Raw genomic sequence first — 17,268 nt, forward strand, 5'->3', positions numbered from 1 at the left:
AAAGTTATTTCAATTAATTAAATGTAAAACTCATTCATTCATATTACATTTGTCGTTGATATGGGATACAATAACATTTTGTCAATTTTCCATAATAATCTAAAATTAAATGTTGCGTTTTATTATAAAGCAACTAATTTTACAGTTTGTATTGTTCAGTTAAAATTATCTCTATGTATTTTCATCTGTTGATTTAATTTCTCATAAACAAATGAGGGTGCAAATAAATTTTTATAGTTAATGTAGTACACAATTTCCTAATGATATACAATCTTAAAGCAATGTATTATATATAATATTGTTTTCTCCTATTATCATCCTTTGCCTTTAAACCAATTACTTTATTACACTTTTTCAACATTACCTTTGTAATTGACACCAAATAATGGATGCCGAGTTCTCAAATTTTTTGGGAATGGTACGCTGCAGTTTTCTATTTGCATTGGTTTAGTTTTTGAAATACTTGAAAGTTTTCGTCTGATAGTAATTGCACCTGCTGGCTTTATATTGACTATATGAAAAAAATACGAAATGTTAGAAGAAGCCACTGATCACATCTTGAAATAGATAAAAAAATATATTACCAGTTTTATATCGTGGTTTTACTTTACCAGTATGAAGTACACATGTAACATTACATTTAACTTCATGATGCACTGCGCAGTATTTTTCCTCTTTAATTTTAAATTTAGATTTCTCTCCAAATATTAACATTTGACCTTTAAGTTCGTTTGGATCTATCTACAAGTTGCATGATATTTATAATATTAATATATTATTTTTTTATTTAAATATATTTAACTTACTGTTCCAGGAATATCCATGATCCATATGTCTTCACTATCAGACAGATCGTCTAAACTCAATGTAGTATCTGTAGTTTCCATAATTAAGTCTTCTTGTTGTACTAAATCACTGATCTAAAATAAAATTGATAAAATAATTTTATGCAAAGATTTCTGGTACAGAATATATATAAATTAAATTTCATTTACAGTACGTGGTCTTGTAATAGATGTTACATTCATTGATGCACTGTTGCCAGTTATTTCACTTCTTGTTTCTTCGTTATTTTCTATATGTTGCTCCACTTCTATCACATTTTTTTTCTCAGCTTTTTTCAAAATGCTTTTCTTAACTATAGGTGAATTAACATGCGGACTGGCAGGTTGAATGTTTGGATTGATCGTTATAGATTTATTACTCTTTGACTGAGGTATTTCAGTTTCTGTGGTATCCATTAGGACCATGCTTTTATTTAATTGAGTATTTAACTTAGTTAAAGAATCATCCACATCTAAATCAGTCATATTCGATAAAACTATAAAATTATAGCTTAGATTTATAAAATTCTTATAGTTTCCAAATTTTTCAAACGAAATTTATCAAGTTATTAACATTTATGTACAAAATACAATTTGCACAATTTTTACATACTTCGCTATATTTAAAAAGTCTATTGTAATAGTATAGCGTAGTTTAATACACTATATAAATGAGATAAAACATTAAATTGTCAGATAAATATATATAATGTTCAAAATAATCAAATGTACACGTTTTATTGGTATATACGTCTTCCAATACTAGGTTTTATATACAATAGTAACATCACAATAAATTTGAAAACAAAACCGACTAATTCATAGGTTGGAATTGGAATCTACTATTAGATCTTTATACTTATATCATGATGATTTTTCTAGTTGTTCCACAGTACAGATGCTGCACCATGCGGTCAGGTGTTGAAGGTGTTCCACATTAACATATACAAGAACCTATAATGTTAGGGATCTGCCCTCTTTGGTTCCACGCTAGCGTATACAAGAACCTATTTAGTTTCATCACAAACGAGGTGTGTTTGTTGCGGTATCGCGCTACAAGAGTCTATTTTTCATTGTACGGTTCTATGGAAAAGTTTATACTTTTCTATCCGAGATAAACAATTATGAGAATAACAAAATCGCGCAACAATTAAATTTAGCTGGCTCAAAAAAAGAAATTAACTGTTTGTTATATTTTTTTTTTAGAGAAGAAAAGAAAATCTTTCCTTTTAAACAATATGTAATATCTACAATAAATTATATAATGAATATTTCAATATATAAATAAATTTACTACAATAATAACTGAATTGTATTACTATTAAAATATTGTCTATTTAATTAAAGTATTTGCCGTACGGTAGCGTAATAGACGATATTTTGAGATAAACAAAAACGTGGTTACTCTAGGTTTTTTAATATCACTGATTAATTTTGATTCAAAGCGCCTATTTTTTAGAAATCGGACGTCGGTTGCAGTATTTTTCAAGTGTTGTTAGTTTTGTGGTACATTTAGTCTTAAAATAATTACATCACATACGAAATGTCTACCGAAAATTTACGACGATCTTCACGACTAAAAGGTAGTATATAGATTGCTGACGATACACTGTAATTTTAATTTTTGTAGATATGTTTATTTACAATCTATTATTAAATAACTTATTTTTATTCTAGTAAGAAAACCTAAACGGTATATGTCATCCAATTCAGATGAAAATTTGGATGATAATCCAGTAAATACAGTAGAAGATGAACTCAGAGATGTAGAGGAGAATGTACAAAAGCCAGTTGGTAAATTTTCAATGACAAATTTAGTATTAATTTTTCCGTTTTTTCCAAAATTAAAAAAATGTATTATTTATTTAGAATTATTTTCAAGCGATGATGTAAGTGGACAGGCATTATATAAATTCCAAACACCTAGTAGAAAAGATGCTATGACAAAGAAGGCACATTTATGTCGTACACCTATTAATGATGTTCTATTACCCATAGCTAAAGTTGTTCTTGAAAAGATAAATGTTTATAATAAAGAACAACCAAAAACATCAAAGAAAGACCAGAAAATTTCAAAAAGTATAGCTTCTAAAATAATATAACATTCTTCATTTATTATACATTTTTTAGCAATAATATAAGACTACTAATTTCTATTTTTAAATATTCAGTTCCTGTTATTCAAAGAAAATATGAATTTGGATTAACATCAAGTGAAAGTGAGAGTATATCTGAATCTAGTGATTACCATCCAGTTGAAGATACTGAAGAAACAACCGATAGTGAGGATGTAGTATCTAGCAATGACGAAAAAGATCAGATGAAAATAAGGAACCAAAAGCAAAAATTTATATCACAGTCACATTTATTGAATACACCAAAAAGAGTAACTAGAAAAAATAAACCTTCAATTATTCATAAAGATTTTGTAAGTAGAATATGATAAATTTCACTAAAATATGGATATGTGAATTATACAGTACATTATTACTGTTATATCTCATATTTTTAAAGCATATGCAAACTGATGAATACTTTGCAACACAATCAGAAAAGGTAGTTACATCCGATCGGACATTAGAACATCTACGTAATTCTCGTTTAACAAAAGAAAAATTGGAAAAATTGTTAACAAATCAAAGTCATGTGTCTTTACAACATAAAAAGAATATTTATTCAGTAACTAATAACTACTCTACGCTGTTCCCTATGTGGTATTTTATTATGGAGTAAGTTAAGAACAAAATATTGAAACCTATAAGCTTTTAAAAAAATTTAGTAATACGTATTGCTTTATTGTATTTTAGGCAAGGCTATACTGTATTGCTTTATGGCTTAGGTTCAAAAAGATGTTTAATCAATGATTTTTATAAAAGTATATCTTATCATCCATCACTAGTAGTAAATGGATTCTTTCCTAGTTTAACTATGAAAGATGTAAGTCATATAAATAGAGTTGAGATATAAATATTTAAGTAATATGATGATTAAAAATAGTGCAATATTTTTTAGATACTTGATGGTATAATTATTGATTTATTGGAGTTAAATTGTCCTAGCAATACAACTGAATGTATTGATCTTATTGAAAAAACTTTAAGGAAAAATCCAAAAGACAGATTGTATTTGTTAATACATAATATAGATGGTATGATGCTACGTTCAAATAAAGCTCAAGATTTACTATCTTGTCTTGCAAATATACCAAATATTTGTGTTTTAGCATCAGTTGATCACATTAATGCCCCGCTATGTATGATCAATTTCGTATTATATTTTTAATTCATTACATTTTTAGTAATTCTTATATGATTGTATATTTATAGTATGGGACCATACAAAACACTCCAAATTCAAGTTTTTTTGGTGGGACACAACAACATTTCTATCTTATCAAGAAGAAACATCTTATGAAAGTTCGCTCTTGGTTAAGCAAAGTGGTGCTCTTGCTTTATCATCTCTTCATAATGTTTTCCTTTCTCTAACTTCAAATGCTAAGTCAATCTATTTATTGCTTGTAAAGAATCAGCTAAGCAACAGTAATAATGTTAATTTTACTGGTAATTTCAAATTTATAAGAAAAGTATTACATATAGAATTAATACATTACATATATAATTTCAAACATAATAATTTATTTACAAATTTCTATTAATAGGAATGGCATTTAAAGATCTTTATCGAGCTGCTCGTGAAGGATTTCTTGTAAGCTCAGATTTAGCATTAAGAGCACAATTAACTGAGTTTATAGATCACAAGTTAGTTAAAATAAAGCGCAATATTGATAGTATTGAACATCTTATCATTCCATTAAGTTCTGGACTTCTAAAGCAGTTTCTAGAAGAACACGATACATGATATTTTTTACTACCTGTAGCATATAAAATATGGTAAAGTATAAGTATTTATACTTTTTGATATTTTTTATATACCAAATTTATTAAAAAAGTTATATTTTTCTAAAAAAAAAGAAAAAACAATAAAACACTCTATAAAAAATATAATGGACCACATAATTGTTATGTCATGTCCTTTACAAAAAAGTTTTACAGATATCTAAATCTAATTGTTATATTTAATGTGTAATATATTAATATATATACATTTCTATAGGTCATATAATTATTAGGTTCTAAGTAATTAATTAGGATATGTATACGTATAGGTTTATACAAATTAAAACATAGTTAAGGGTTAAGATATATTTGCAATATCATGTTGGTAGCATTTGGTGTGGTACCACGTTGGTACTATTCAATGACGCGAAGCGCCAATGGTAGTAGTATCGTGCAATTCGTGTATTATTTTTTACGTATGATTATGACACGATAAGCCGGGTAGTGTGTAAAATACAGTAACAGCTAACAGCTATAAGATGTCAAATACGTTAGGTTAGATAGTAGGCGGAATTACGCGCTAGCGAAAGGTTAAATGAGTTATTAACGCATGTATGTGGTCCACAACTTGATAGGTAATTACATTGTTAGCAACTGTTATTTCTCGTGATTTAGTGACGAATAAAATTTGAAAAAAATCGTTAATATCATGTAAAATAATACAATACTATAGAAAGTACAATAATCATAATGAAGTATACGGTTACCGGCTTGTTATTGCTCGGTTTTGATCTAACCTAACTTTTTGCCGTAGAACTTTTAAACAAGGTTATTCAGTCCTGCTGGGATGCTTTACCTTTTTTTAGCTACAAACAATGTCATAATTTCGCTGAAAATGTTAGTGTGTGGGCATGTGCGTGTGTGCAACGTTGCGTGAATTACAGTTTCGATTTGACATTGTAAACATGACGACTTGACCTTACAATGGCAAGTTGGACGACCTTGACTTTGGCAAGTATACAATGACCGAGTAGTCACTCTTATCGACTAGAATCAAACTTTCTACGTATAGTTTTGATAATTTAATTGATGAAATTTCATATTGTCAATCAACCTTTTGCATAATATAACCTTTTATTCTTAGCAAGGAGCAACTGCAAAAAATGTTTGATCTTTTCTGTCATAAAGGTGTAACAAATTCTTGTCTTTTTTTTTTATTATCACCCTATTGAACGCATGTCAAATATTTTATAACACGTCCCTAGTTATATCTATATTACAAAAGGAAACAATGTTTATATTGCTTCACATATTTGTATTTTTATTTATGATGTATATTATTAGTCTTGCTTGCTTTGAATTTTAAAATTAAAAAGAAATTAAAACAAGAAATAAACGAATAACGTTAAAAATAAATTAAAACAATATTTGATTTTTCTTTCTTTCTCTTTTATTTATATTTGAATGTGTTTATTACCTTCTTATTCGATTAATGATACAAGAATATGCATTCTAAATAAAATGCATATAGTAAAAATTGTAATCTTTTAATTCTTATATAGGTATTTTTCATTGTTGTAGGTAACCTATAAACACATTTGCTGTGGCACTGAAGTAATTACATTGGTACAAGAGCTTCGGTGAGTTATTTAATATGAGTTTAATTTTATGATAATTTATCTTAAGATTGACATTGATATAACATATGATATTATACTGTGTATTTTCTCTAGTACATATTGATTTTATTCAACTAAAATGTTGGCATTTGAGTTTGTAAATTGTCAACATAAGTTTTAATTGCATACTAATCACACTAATTAATTGCAATAATTAGAAATGATATTAAGGAATAATGTGGTTGTTAAATTATTTAGATGCAGAATGGATTATAAATAAATAATATAATTAATTACAGAACAACATAATTATTATTTAACAGCCAAATGTATGTTATAGCATAATGTATAAACTACAAAAGCATTGAAAGAAAAAGTGATAAAAATGATTTATAGTTTTATTTAATATATTTAAATTTTCGTTCAAATTTAAATACATCAAAATTTAAAAAATGTTGTTTTAAATAATATGTATGGTTATCAATGTCATACAAAATACAGATTATTAAATCAAAAAGACAACTGATTAATTTATTATATAATGTATTATGAATTGTATGTTATATGAAGAGAGAACACGAAAGACTAAAATATGGTCGTGTTCTTAAACAAATTTTTGAGTAATTTTTCATCAATGTACATATATTTACATTTCATATGTGCATCATTAATATATACATATACATTTAATAATGTATGTATTATGCTTTAGTTTTCATTTAAATAGTATTTTAATAGAAAAATACTGTTTAAAATGTATTTTTTAAAAATATTTCTAGTTTATCATTTTACTTTTTCAGTACAAAATAATTACTTTCTTTAAATTACCTTTTTGAAACTAAAAAGACATAATAAAATTATCTTATTTTAATGTGATGAATGAAGTACAGCAACCATCTTTATCGACGGGTTGGTCTTTGATGATGCTTTAAATTTTATGATTTCTAGCACTAGGGATCGTTTGTAGTTTCCTGTCATTTCAAACGATCTTTTATAGCTGTGTTTAGTATCGTTTTTAGAATTATTTTAAATTAATTTATTTGTTCAGTGAGTAAAAGTGTTGTTAGTATTTCGTGAAATCTTACACTTGAAGCAGAGGCATAGAAAAGAGAAAATTTTATTGTTTAAGATTTTCAGAGATATCAAAATGTTATAACGTAAGTACAAAATGACGCTTAAAAAATTATTTATGAATTTGAAACAAAATAAAAAATCTGTTGCATAATATTTAACTACAAATGAAAATCATATGCTTTTATTTTTTCTAATATACTATCGAAATCAAATTAAAATACCATCTAAAATATTGTGAGGTTAACAGAGAGTAAGGACTATCCATCATTGTCAAATAATGGTGGGATTCCAATTATTGAAATGATGTAATGTTTTTTGAATGTCCAATAACGTTTTTAGGAAATATTATTGTATTCTCACATTGTTTATCGAGCAATTATAACTTATGTTATTTTCGAAAATTGTAAATTCAAACGACTGTCATAGATTATCACTGCGTGACTCAATACAACTGCAATTATCCAGTATTTAATTTAATCATTCACCACAATTGCGTTACATTAAATGTGATATCAGAATTAAATTTAGAATGAGAAATCTAATACCTAATATCACGTATTTTAAGTTTCTCCTGGACTTTATCCGTTTTTCGTTACTAATATCACGTAGCGACGCTCATGTGAATTTCACTTTTCTCAAGACAAACCAATTTCTCCGAGTGGTCTGTCCATTTCTTCGACGGCCATTAACTTTTACTTTCGTACTAACTTATTTCGCGTACGATGAACGTTAAACGACATTTGTCACGGTGAATGACACAACCTATAAACACAGTGTATAAACACGACGTATTTAAAGCCGTAAACGCTTCAACGTTTATTTCTCACGTTTTTCATTTCAACTTTATTCGTCCGTAATTTACAATTCTTCCACGAGATTCAAAATCTTCGTTTTCAATGAATGTTTTCAGTCCAGTCGATAAAACAGTTACCAATTTTTTCATGACGTTATCAAACGAGATTTCACGTGAACGCGAATTAACCCGAGAGAGTGCATTGGCAATATGGTAATTTCGAATTGCGAACACTATTGTCGATGATTCGCTGACGCACACAATGGCACAAAAGCGGTGCGCGCGGACGCTTAACCAATTTCCGCTTGTTTTAACCAAAATCGAGGTCGTAGAGCCGTTAAGCGTCAAGGATCACTTACGATCATCAAGTCAAGATTCTACGTGTATGACTCATGGAACTCTTTTATCTCGACTACATATGATTCCTTCCACATGCGTCCTCGTCATTATGCGTGCTCGCGAGCACATGACTACGTTTAATAATGTTCCATTGTTGTAATATCACCTCTTTTCTCGTTTGACCAGACTTAGCACGTCTTCACAATTTTCAATTTAGTTTTCATATGATGAAAGGCGTATACAATTTTTATAGATATAATTAGAGAAAAACAGAATAGATAAACGGCAGAAATGAACTTAATCTAATAAGTATGATAGAGGATATATAGCGTTAAACTTTAGCTTTTGTCCTGAAAATTTTCATTATTTAATTATTTTATAATCTAGTAAATCTAGTTAAAATTGTCAGAATTATGAAATTCTTTAGTTTCTGGTTCAAGTATAATATTATTTCATAATGGCTAAAAATAATGATTAAGTGTTCTACTTTTGATGAATTATCCTGCATAATGTACAGCGTTAAAAACCGTTCCCGACGTTTGCTAAAAGCTCGAGCGTTTTCCATGTAAAAGCAGCATTTAACGAGATAGGAAACAACCGCGAAAACTTGCCTTTTTTTATTTCTATAAAAGTTGCTTGCCTTCCCGTTTTGTTTAGTTACTTGTGTAACGAGTTAAAAGATCTTGTGCGGTGGATAATGCGGCGCAGTTGTAAATGAAATCGCAAAACAAATACAACGTAATAATAAAAACGGTGGTCAGAAGCAAAATGGGTAAAATGAAATAAAAAGACAGAAAAATAAAAGTTTCCTGCTAGTCTCTTGGTACGTTCCATTCAATCGTGCGGTTTATATTTAATTTTCATACTTTCACAGAGTGCGTAATTCCAATTTCACGTGTATCATAGAATTAGTAATTGAACATTATTATTTCATTTCTGTTGATTTTCTGATTTTGTCGTTATTTGATTATATTAAAAAAAAAAAAACAAGTATTCTAATATAATGTAGTCGATCAGACGAGCAAATTCAAAAAGAGTGAGTAAAATTCTCCACAAATAAATCAAGCAACTTCAAATGTAATTCTTCGGTATTGATCCAACAAGAAATGAACCCTTCAAGCTGTCCACTCTTAAACTGTCCGCTCCTAAACTAATAATCCAAAAGAAGCGGGCGAAATCCCCAAACACGTTTCGACCACCTCAAACCTTCGCTTAGCTTTTCTATGTTCCATCTTCTTCAAATTAGTCTTCTCCAATCCGTTCGATTCTCGTAGAATCCCAAACTAGGCTCTTTCAACCAATGGTCGTCCCATCTGGCAAATTCTTCCACGATTGTAGAATATCGTTATACAACGGAACGTTTGACAAAAAACAAGCTGCCACGTCCACGTTGCTCGTACCTCTTCCGGTAATCAAGCAGGCGGTCGGTCGATCTTGTATTCAGGTTGCTGATAAAACCGGTTGAATCGATAGAGCGACGTTTCGGTCTGCAGAAAAGTTTGCCGGCGTTGGCTTCGCGCATTTATCCGGTTCCCGGTTGTTCGATGGAAACTGTAACCCCGCCACGGCATATTAAATATCCCCGAGACGGGAGATGACTGGGTGCTCGAGGGTGAACGCGCAACTTTGCCAGACCCGTCGTCTTTACCCAGCGATTCCTGCGGATTTCTCCCTCTGTGCACGTTTTGCATACATGCACACGCTCACGTATCATACAGGGTGTCCCATTAGAATGTTCCCATGCAGTTATTCGTCGTACGTAACGAGACACAAGGCTCTGATACAAATATTATTGTATATATTAGTAGAGGAGATGCATCAGGTTTCATGAGGTGGTCGCAGAGAATTCATTATAAAGAGAAATAGATCCAAACAACTTTTCTTTGGTACACAGAGTAACTTTAAAAATTCCAATTCTTTTTCGAGATGAGAAGATATATGTTAGTATCGTTTCGTTATTCTATTATTAAGATTTAAGTTGGCGTTGGATTAGAGTTTTAGCTAAAGTTTCAATTGGAGAGACTAAGGCGTTAAGTTAGATTTGGCAAGCTTTCTAGACATAAAGTTTGTATTTTTAGACATCGATTAATATCGATATTGATTATATATGAAACTTTGGATCCATATTAGGACAATTCTTAATGATTCCAATTATTTCAGGATTATTTTTATCCATACGCTATTGTCCAAATATTAATATCGCCTTCTACGATCAGGAAATATGATAAAGATATTCAAAATCTAGCGCGGAAAAATAAAATTTATCGTTCGTAATAAAACATATATATCAAGACAGACCGCGAGTTCCGCTCCAAACTTCTGTTTCGCTTTCTTCCTTTCTCATAACGTACATTTCCATGGAGACGAATTTGTGGAGAAAGTAACGAGACACCGAGTATATAGCCAGCTTTCAGGGAGCCACCCTCGAAAAAGCGTGCGTACTCGTATTCGGTGGTTCTGTTTTCACCCCGATCCCCTCTTCCTCTGTTGCGCGTGCTCTCCTGTTCGTGCACTTTCCGTTGGCCCGTCCTCTCCGTGTGTCCTCCTCTTTGTACAACCCGTTCTCTTTCATCGTTCCACGAAATTGTCGTTTTGTGCGTGGCGCACACATTGCCTCTCGCCTTTCCGTTCCTTTCCGTTTTGCGTTCAGTTTGCGTTTCGTGAAACAAGAACGACTTCTCTTCCGCGGGTGAGGAACGTTAATTCGAAACGGGCCGCGTTTCTCTGCAGGGTCGCAAGGGGAATAGTACAGGCTTTTCTCTTGGCTTGAAACGAGTCAACGAGAATATTGTTTCGTCGGACAGGAACTCGACGACGGTACTTTTCAGCGTAGCCACCAAATTAAATGGCATCCATGCGATTAACTTTCCCTGGAGATCCGTCACTGCGATAACGAAACTCGGTAGCCCTTTTGCTGTTCCAAAAATCGAAAAAGAATTCCTCGTATTTTTATTGGAATGAAATAACCCTTTATCCACGCGACCAGGTATTTCGCGAGGATATTTATGTCAGAACTGCTCTAGATAGAGGAATCTTCTCTATCTAACAGATTTTGATTTAAGAATTTAACATGTTCTAAACTTAATGTTTTTCTTCCTTCGATAACCGACAGAAATTTGTTCGATTTCGAATTCCAACGAAACGATCCTTTATTCATGCGGCGGAATATTTTTCATTCTAAAGTAATCTGAGTTCTAATCTAAGAGCCAAATCAAACCTAACTCTTCTGTTGCTCTAGACATCGAGAAGAATTCTTTCGATTTCGGGTTAGGACAACGTAATCCATCGTCAACGCGATAGAATATCTATCTCTCCTATCTGAACTAAACTCTAGTTCGGCCCTAGAAAAAGTCTGTTTAAACCATCTCGTATTGCGTATGAAGGAAACTTTCTATTCTCTTTACAGATCTATCGTTAACACTTACGAATCATATTAACAAAACGCCGGTAATTAGGAAAATGTATTGACAAATACAAAGCACAGAATACGATACTTTTTACACAGTACCGAGCTTACAACGGTCAAAGAGACAAGATATATAAGAGCATTCTAGCAGCGTGACGATGGAGAAACGTCCAGCAACCAGTAAGCTGGATCTGCTAGCTGGTTTCCTAGAGAAAATCGATCGACTGGCTGGAGGAAATCGGCGTCTATAGAGATTCAATGACGATAATCAACGGTAGAGACCCTTTTCTCTGCCTGTCTGTCGACTTCTCTCCAACCTACGTATGACCTCGATAATAACAGTTATGAAACTTGGCCGCGATAGTGAAAGTGGCGTGTACAGGACGTTTCATAATCCGACAACATCGCCAAAGCAATGGGCAAGCGACGAAGAGGCCCTGAAAGGAGGAGAGGATGTTTGATCGTCAAACAGTTTCACCGGACGTTCGTCGAGACGAGAACGTGGACGATGAAACGAGATTGTCAAAAGAAAAAATGAAAGGAGAAAAATGAGTGACACAAAGGCGGACTGAAATTATGAAATATTGACATACCATCGATAGAATAATCCTTTATGAATGAAGAACACCGCTGTGATCCTTGAATCTAGTTTTATTGTTAGCAGTGGATTACACGATACGAAGGTAATGGAGTTTCGTTCATTTTGTATAGAGTAGTCTTTCCAGTATACCACTGACAAAGAAAATATGTTAGGATTGTTTTGCGATGTTTCTTCTACGTAAAATGTCTGCATATCTCATATTTCATTGTCCTACTATCGGCATATAACGTAAATCGCTGTTGACGTCTCAACATTGATAACTGAATATCTACATCTTCACGTGACTCCTCAGGGTACTTGGCATAGATTGATTTTTATTTAATCCGTAGCGATTGCGAATTGAAGTTCAGTACGGGTAGCATGTACGACAGAAGATCTGATAGAACTTCGTTATCGCTATTCTCCTAGCTTCGCTGTAATAGTTTCTGACAGACAAATATCGAAGAAGTTCTTAAAAGTATCATCTCCTTGGTTCCTTGCCTTGAGATAATTTTGTGTCAATAATATAAAAATATTTTTCTAAGATCTAGTGGCTAATTATATGCAAAAAGAAATATATTTTTCATTTGGAAGAAACGTAATATCGAGATTCGGATCGAAAAGAATTAGATGAACAATTTGAATTTATATTCAAAGATTATCTTCGAATACCATAACCGGTATTTAACAACGTTCATATATCATTACGAAATAGAGCGAACTACAGATGCTTATAAGCAATAATGTAAGATAATTATCTGGTGCTTGCCTCTGGTGTCAGGGTTGTTGGTGGCGTGTGTACGCATTTGCACGCACCACGAGTGCTACTTTATTTCCACCACTATCGTATCTTCATATCGTAGCTCTGCAAAATGTTACGACTTTCTTGTGAACGCGCCGACACTGCGTGTACGTAGCGCGATAAAAATGTGTCACGATCGTACAAGACTTTCCCATTTGTGGCACGCGTGCAACCACGCTCCTCCCTGGTCGATTCAGCTGTCGTTCATATCGTGATATCCAAGGAACGTCCATCAGGTTTTGTCGCACTCTGACTCCGTTTCGAACGTTCGCGATCGGTCGAGGGTTAACGAGGTTGATAATTGTCTAGACGTGATTTATCTGTCGAGGTTTAAATTGATTGGTTTTGCTATTTTGTGGGGATAGCGAAACGATACCGAGTTGTGTCATGGATTGCATTAAGTTGGTCAAATCCTTCTTTTACGATGGAATCAATATTATTAGTTTTATGAGTCACGAGTTACGAACACTAATCAACAGCTATAACTCTGATACACAAATTCCGAGTTACGAGTTAGCAGTACTAATCAACAGCTGCAGGTCTTATACACAAATGGATATAATGGATAAAGTGTTATAAATAATTTTGAAAATTACAAGTTAACTGATTCTTTTATTTGAAGTAAAATTGTGAGATTATAAAAAGAAAATCTGTAATCTGTAATTTGTAATTCGTTAATTTACAAGTAGTATTAGCAAATTATTTGTTAAATTACTATAATTATATTGGTAAATTATCGTACAAGAAGGTTCTGGTATTAGGTCGAGTATAGGTTTGTATAGAATTTCTCGAATGATTAAAAACGTTCATAGTTTGCACGAATATAATCTATTATTCGCAACAATATATCAAAGAGAAGAATTCATCAAAATATATTTTACTCTCCAAAATCCTCATATTCTATTATTTTATCATTTTAACAAATTTTTGGTGTATGTTTCTATCGGATCTTCTCTTTGATTATATTACGCGTCAAGTTCTCTAAGCGTTAAGAAATTCTCTTACCTGCTTCTTAACTTGATAAATAATCTCAAACATAATTAAGATAGGATAAGTAAACAGAGAAATTCAAGTGGAACTATCGTTGCTGTATTCATCCATGAGCCGGTAATCTGAAATAGCAATCGTTTACATTTCAAATAGTCAACAAACACCACCCTCTTTCGTTACAAACGGAATTAAATGCTAGGAGGTTGAAACGAATTCCACTTCCGGCGAGCAAGCGCCGAGGAAGGACTGGAGCTGACCGTATCGATCGCGTGTGCAGGATTTAAATCCAGATCTTTCGTTTTCCAGACGACTGCTCTAGCAATCGAGTTACTCGGTCGTTGTTAGATCCCTCTTCTTTAAATCTAATTCGAAAATGGGGTTCGCCTACTGTTCAGTCAGCTTGACAAATGCGGATCGTTCTCGATCGAGTAGTTACAGAATTCACCTCCAATTTCATATAGAGAACGGGGAATTACATAGAATTTATTCGACTATAATATTGTTGATACGATGTGCCACGGTATGAAACTTCGAATTTTCAGTATCTAGAATTCTTTTCCATCGTAGATTTCCAACCATAATAGATTAATATGGTTTATAACATAGTTCAAATTATTTCATGGAATCCTTAACACGTATTCTGATCTTCGTGAATTATTCACCGAATTTTACTTTCTAAATTCTATTCCAGTAGCTTTAATTTCAATTGTAGTCGCAATTAAATACCAGACAGAAGCTGCAGATTGTCACGCCATTAATAGTTCGCGGAATTCTCTCTCTCTCTCTATATATATATCGGTGATTGCAAATTGCAACTATAGCACGTATACTTGTTATCGATAATCGCATCAGTACTTGAAAGGAAACGCCGATAGACCATCTGTATCGAAATATCGATCGTTGACAGCTATGAATCATGCTTCTTTGCAAACATACATACCTCCTCGGCTTTTTATTCGATATCCGATAACCAGCCGTTTCTGGTTACTGTCGCTTTTCTAGATTTCCGCTATCGTCCGATAACGTCTGCTCGTTCTTTGTAATCTCTTCTAACTCCAACCATCGTTCCACGTATTTTGTTTCTTTCGTTTTTTCCCGTTTTATATATATATATATATATTCGAAAAATTGTAATAGAAACAGAAATGGATATTTGTATGTACGAACATATGTCCGTGCGAGAAGTCGCTTAAGTATAATGCGATAATGATCAGACATCGATAAGAGAAGCACAGAAGGCGTTAGGTTCAGACTTAAACTATAATACTTTTTATAGCTATGAATTGCATTCAGTTGAGGTCAATGGATTTGTCCGTGTATTATTTCATTTAATTAATTAGTTCGCAAATTACTATTCTTAAAAGCTTCGCATTTTTTTGTAAGCTATCGAGTGTTTATGTCAATTTTTACTAACTTCTAAAATTACATTATACTTAAAAAATAGTCGAGATAACGATGGATAATGTTACTTCTTGTTTTTGTAATGTATTTACAATGACACACTATAATCCGTACATAGCTCTAATCTTCGCATAAATTTCCATGAATTTCCAATTCTAAATCATTAATTTTTGCTCAGTTCCTACATGACAGTAGTAAGTGGTTTTTTTCCTTTGGAAATAACCCATTGTCAAGTCGAATAATCGACGACTGAAATAATAGTAAATTCACCAGCATAATTCCAGAGTATCAAACAGTCTTCTATTCCAGATCGAACTTCCTCTCTATTTTATATTCAACCCGTAGAATTCCCATCGACTGCAACGAATATTAAACTTCGTCCTTCCCCTTCTATATCGGTGGTACAATAAAAAGCAGAAAGAACGAAAAGGAAAAGAGGGGAAAGAAAGTGGGTACGCTGGGAAAACTTATGCAATTTTCCGGAGCAAAAATCGCCTGGGATTTGTCTTGCCAGCACGATGGTAGCTCGAGGTAGGAAGATTCGAAGGGTTCCACCCCTTCGAGCGAGGGAACTCGACGGCTTATCGTGCTTTGCTTTTCAAATGGCTCGTCATTCGTCGCCTTTTCCCTCATTTCCCTTTTCCTTGAGCCTCTCTCTCCGTCCTTGTTATTTTTATAATCGATCCGAAGAACGACACAGGCTCGCTCCTTTCAACCCTACAACCTTTCAACTTTAATTACGAGAAGCTCGACTATTCTTTCATCTGGCATGGCACAAAGTGGTAAAGCGGTTTAGCTACTGACATTCAATTCGCACGAATTGAGCACGTGCACGAGGTGATCTTTGCAACACACGATCCTGGCCGCTTGTGCAAGAATATGATTGCCCGGTAATCAGCTGAAATGGTTGCGCGTACCAGGCATCCTTGGAATTCCCGGAATTTTATTCCTTTTTTATGCAAAATCGAACCTATATATCGACTAGGTGTTACCAACTAATTGGCAACAAGAAAAAGTAAAAAAGAAAAACAGAGGAAAAATACGATCTCGTGTGCTGTGGTCGTTTTTTCACGAACTGTTCCATTTTTTCTCTTCATCCATAACGAGCCATTAAATGGCTCGTCGAGCGTCAGCTGCGAAAGAGAATCGGCCACATGCTCGTACCCAGACCACCTCCAAAACCATCCACGTTCATATATGCTGTGTACCTAGAATCAGGGCACTTTGGTCAGTTTGTAATAATAATACGTGTACGTTACTTAAACGTACAAATTAATGACGAATTCATAAATTAATGATATAGGTTAGGCAATTACAAGAGGTACTGAACTTACGCTACTGCTGGCGTAAAATTAGTTACGGTTATTCTTCGAATGAAATTCCTAAATAAAGTGTCGTACATTTGACAGAGGTCGATATCCTTTTACCTCGATTTCATTAAAAGTTGGAATTTCATACATTCCCCTGATGCATGCCTCACTACGTAACAACTTGTAATTGCAGTATATTCGAGTAGACCGAGTATACCGTGCTCGATCACCGATATTTATCGGCGATACTTATAACTTTTAATTGGCCAGCAGACCTGGTAACCCCGGACTCGA

The 17,268-nt window shown here is 32.8% G+C and overlaps 2 protein-coding genes across 12 annotated transcripts in view; one reads left to right on the top strand and one right to left on the bottom strand.

Annotated features, from left to right (window-relative positions):
* Positions 1-102: 102 nt before the first annotated feature.
* LOC126869939 (uncharacterized) lies at positions 103-1,819 on the bottom strand. 3 transcript variants are annotated; one of them, XM_050627182.1, is made up of 5 exons: positions 1,684-1,819; positions 996-1,297; positions 807-920; positions 585-741; positions 103-511 (listed from the first exon to the last, which is right to left on the bottom strand). In XM_050627182.1, exons 2-5 carry the CDS (start codon positions 1,248-1,250, stop codon positions 345-347), a joined length of 693 nt encoding a protein of 230 aa, XP_050483139.1. In that variant the 5' UTR covers positions 1,251-1,297; positions 1,684-1,819; the 3' UTR covers positions 103-344. The 3 variants fall into 3 exon arrangements, with proteins under 3 accessions (XP_050483139.1, XP_050483137.1, XP_050483138.1); XM_050627180.1 differs by having other exon boundaries at positions 996-1,321; positions 1,438-1,808; XM_050627181.1 differs by having other exon boundaries at positions 1,438-1,783.
* Positions 1,721-17,268, top strand: part of LOC126869922 (origin recognition complex subunit 2) — a 113,618-nt gene continuing 98,070 nt past the window's right edge. For 3 of the 9 annotated variants that reach the window (XM_050627126.1, XM_050627123.1, XM_050627124.1), the window contains exons 1-10: positions 2,074-2,407; positions 2,502-2,618; positions 2,694-2,903; positions 2,996-3,252; positions 3,339-3,553; positions 3,632-3,761; positions 3,837-4,077; positions 4,151-4,384; positions 4,483-4,714; positions 6,242-6,300. In XM_050627126.1, coding sequence (XP_050483083.1) covers positions 2,368-2,407; positions 2,502-2,618; positions 2,694-2,903; positions 2,996-3,252; positions 3,339-3,553; positions 3,632-3,761; positions 3,837-4,077; positions 4,151-4,384; positions 4,483-4,682 — 1,644 coding nt within the window. In that variant the 5' untranslated portion in view covers positions 2,074-2,367 and the 3' untranslated portion in view covers positions 4,683-4,714; positions 6,242-6,300. The other 6 variants (XM_050627129.1, XM_050627127.1, XM_050627125.1 and 3 more) reach the window with 6 other exon arrangements.

Source organism: Bombus huntii, chromosome 10 (assembly GCF_024542735.1).
Source record: "Bombus huntii isolate Logan2020A chromosome 10, iyBomHunt1.1, whole genome shotgun sequence".
NCBI classification, from domain to species: Eukaryota; Metazoa; Arthropoda; class Insecta; order Hymenoptera; family Apidae; genus Bombus; species Bombus huntii.

Bases quoted from the DNA above. Each gene is read 5' to 3' on its own strand.
- LOC126869939 (XM_050627180.1), bottom strand. From the start codon at position 1,310: ATGACTGATTTAGATGTGGATGATTCTTTAACTAAGTTAAATACTCAA. The intron at 921-995 runs GTAAATGAAATT...ATTTTATTTTAG, and splicing joins CTATTACAAGACCACGTACT to ATCAGTGATTTAGTACAACA. The intron at 742-806 runs GTAAGTTAAATA...TGCAACTTGTAG, and splicing joins TCATGGATATTCCTGGAACA to ATAGATCCAAACGAACTTAA.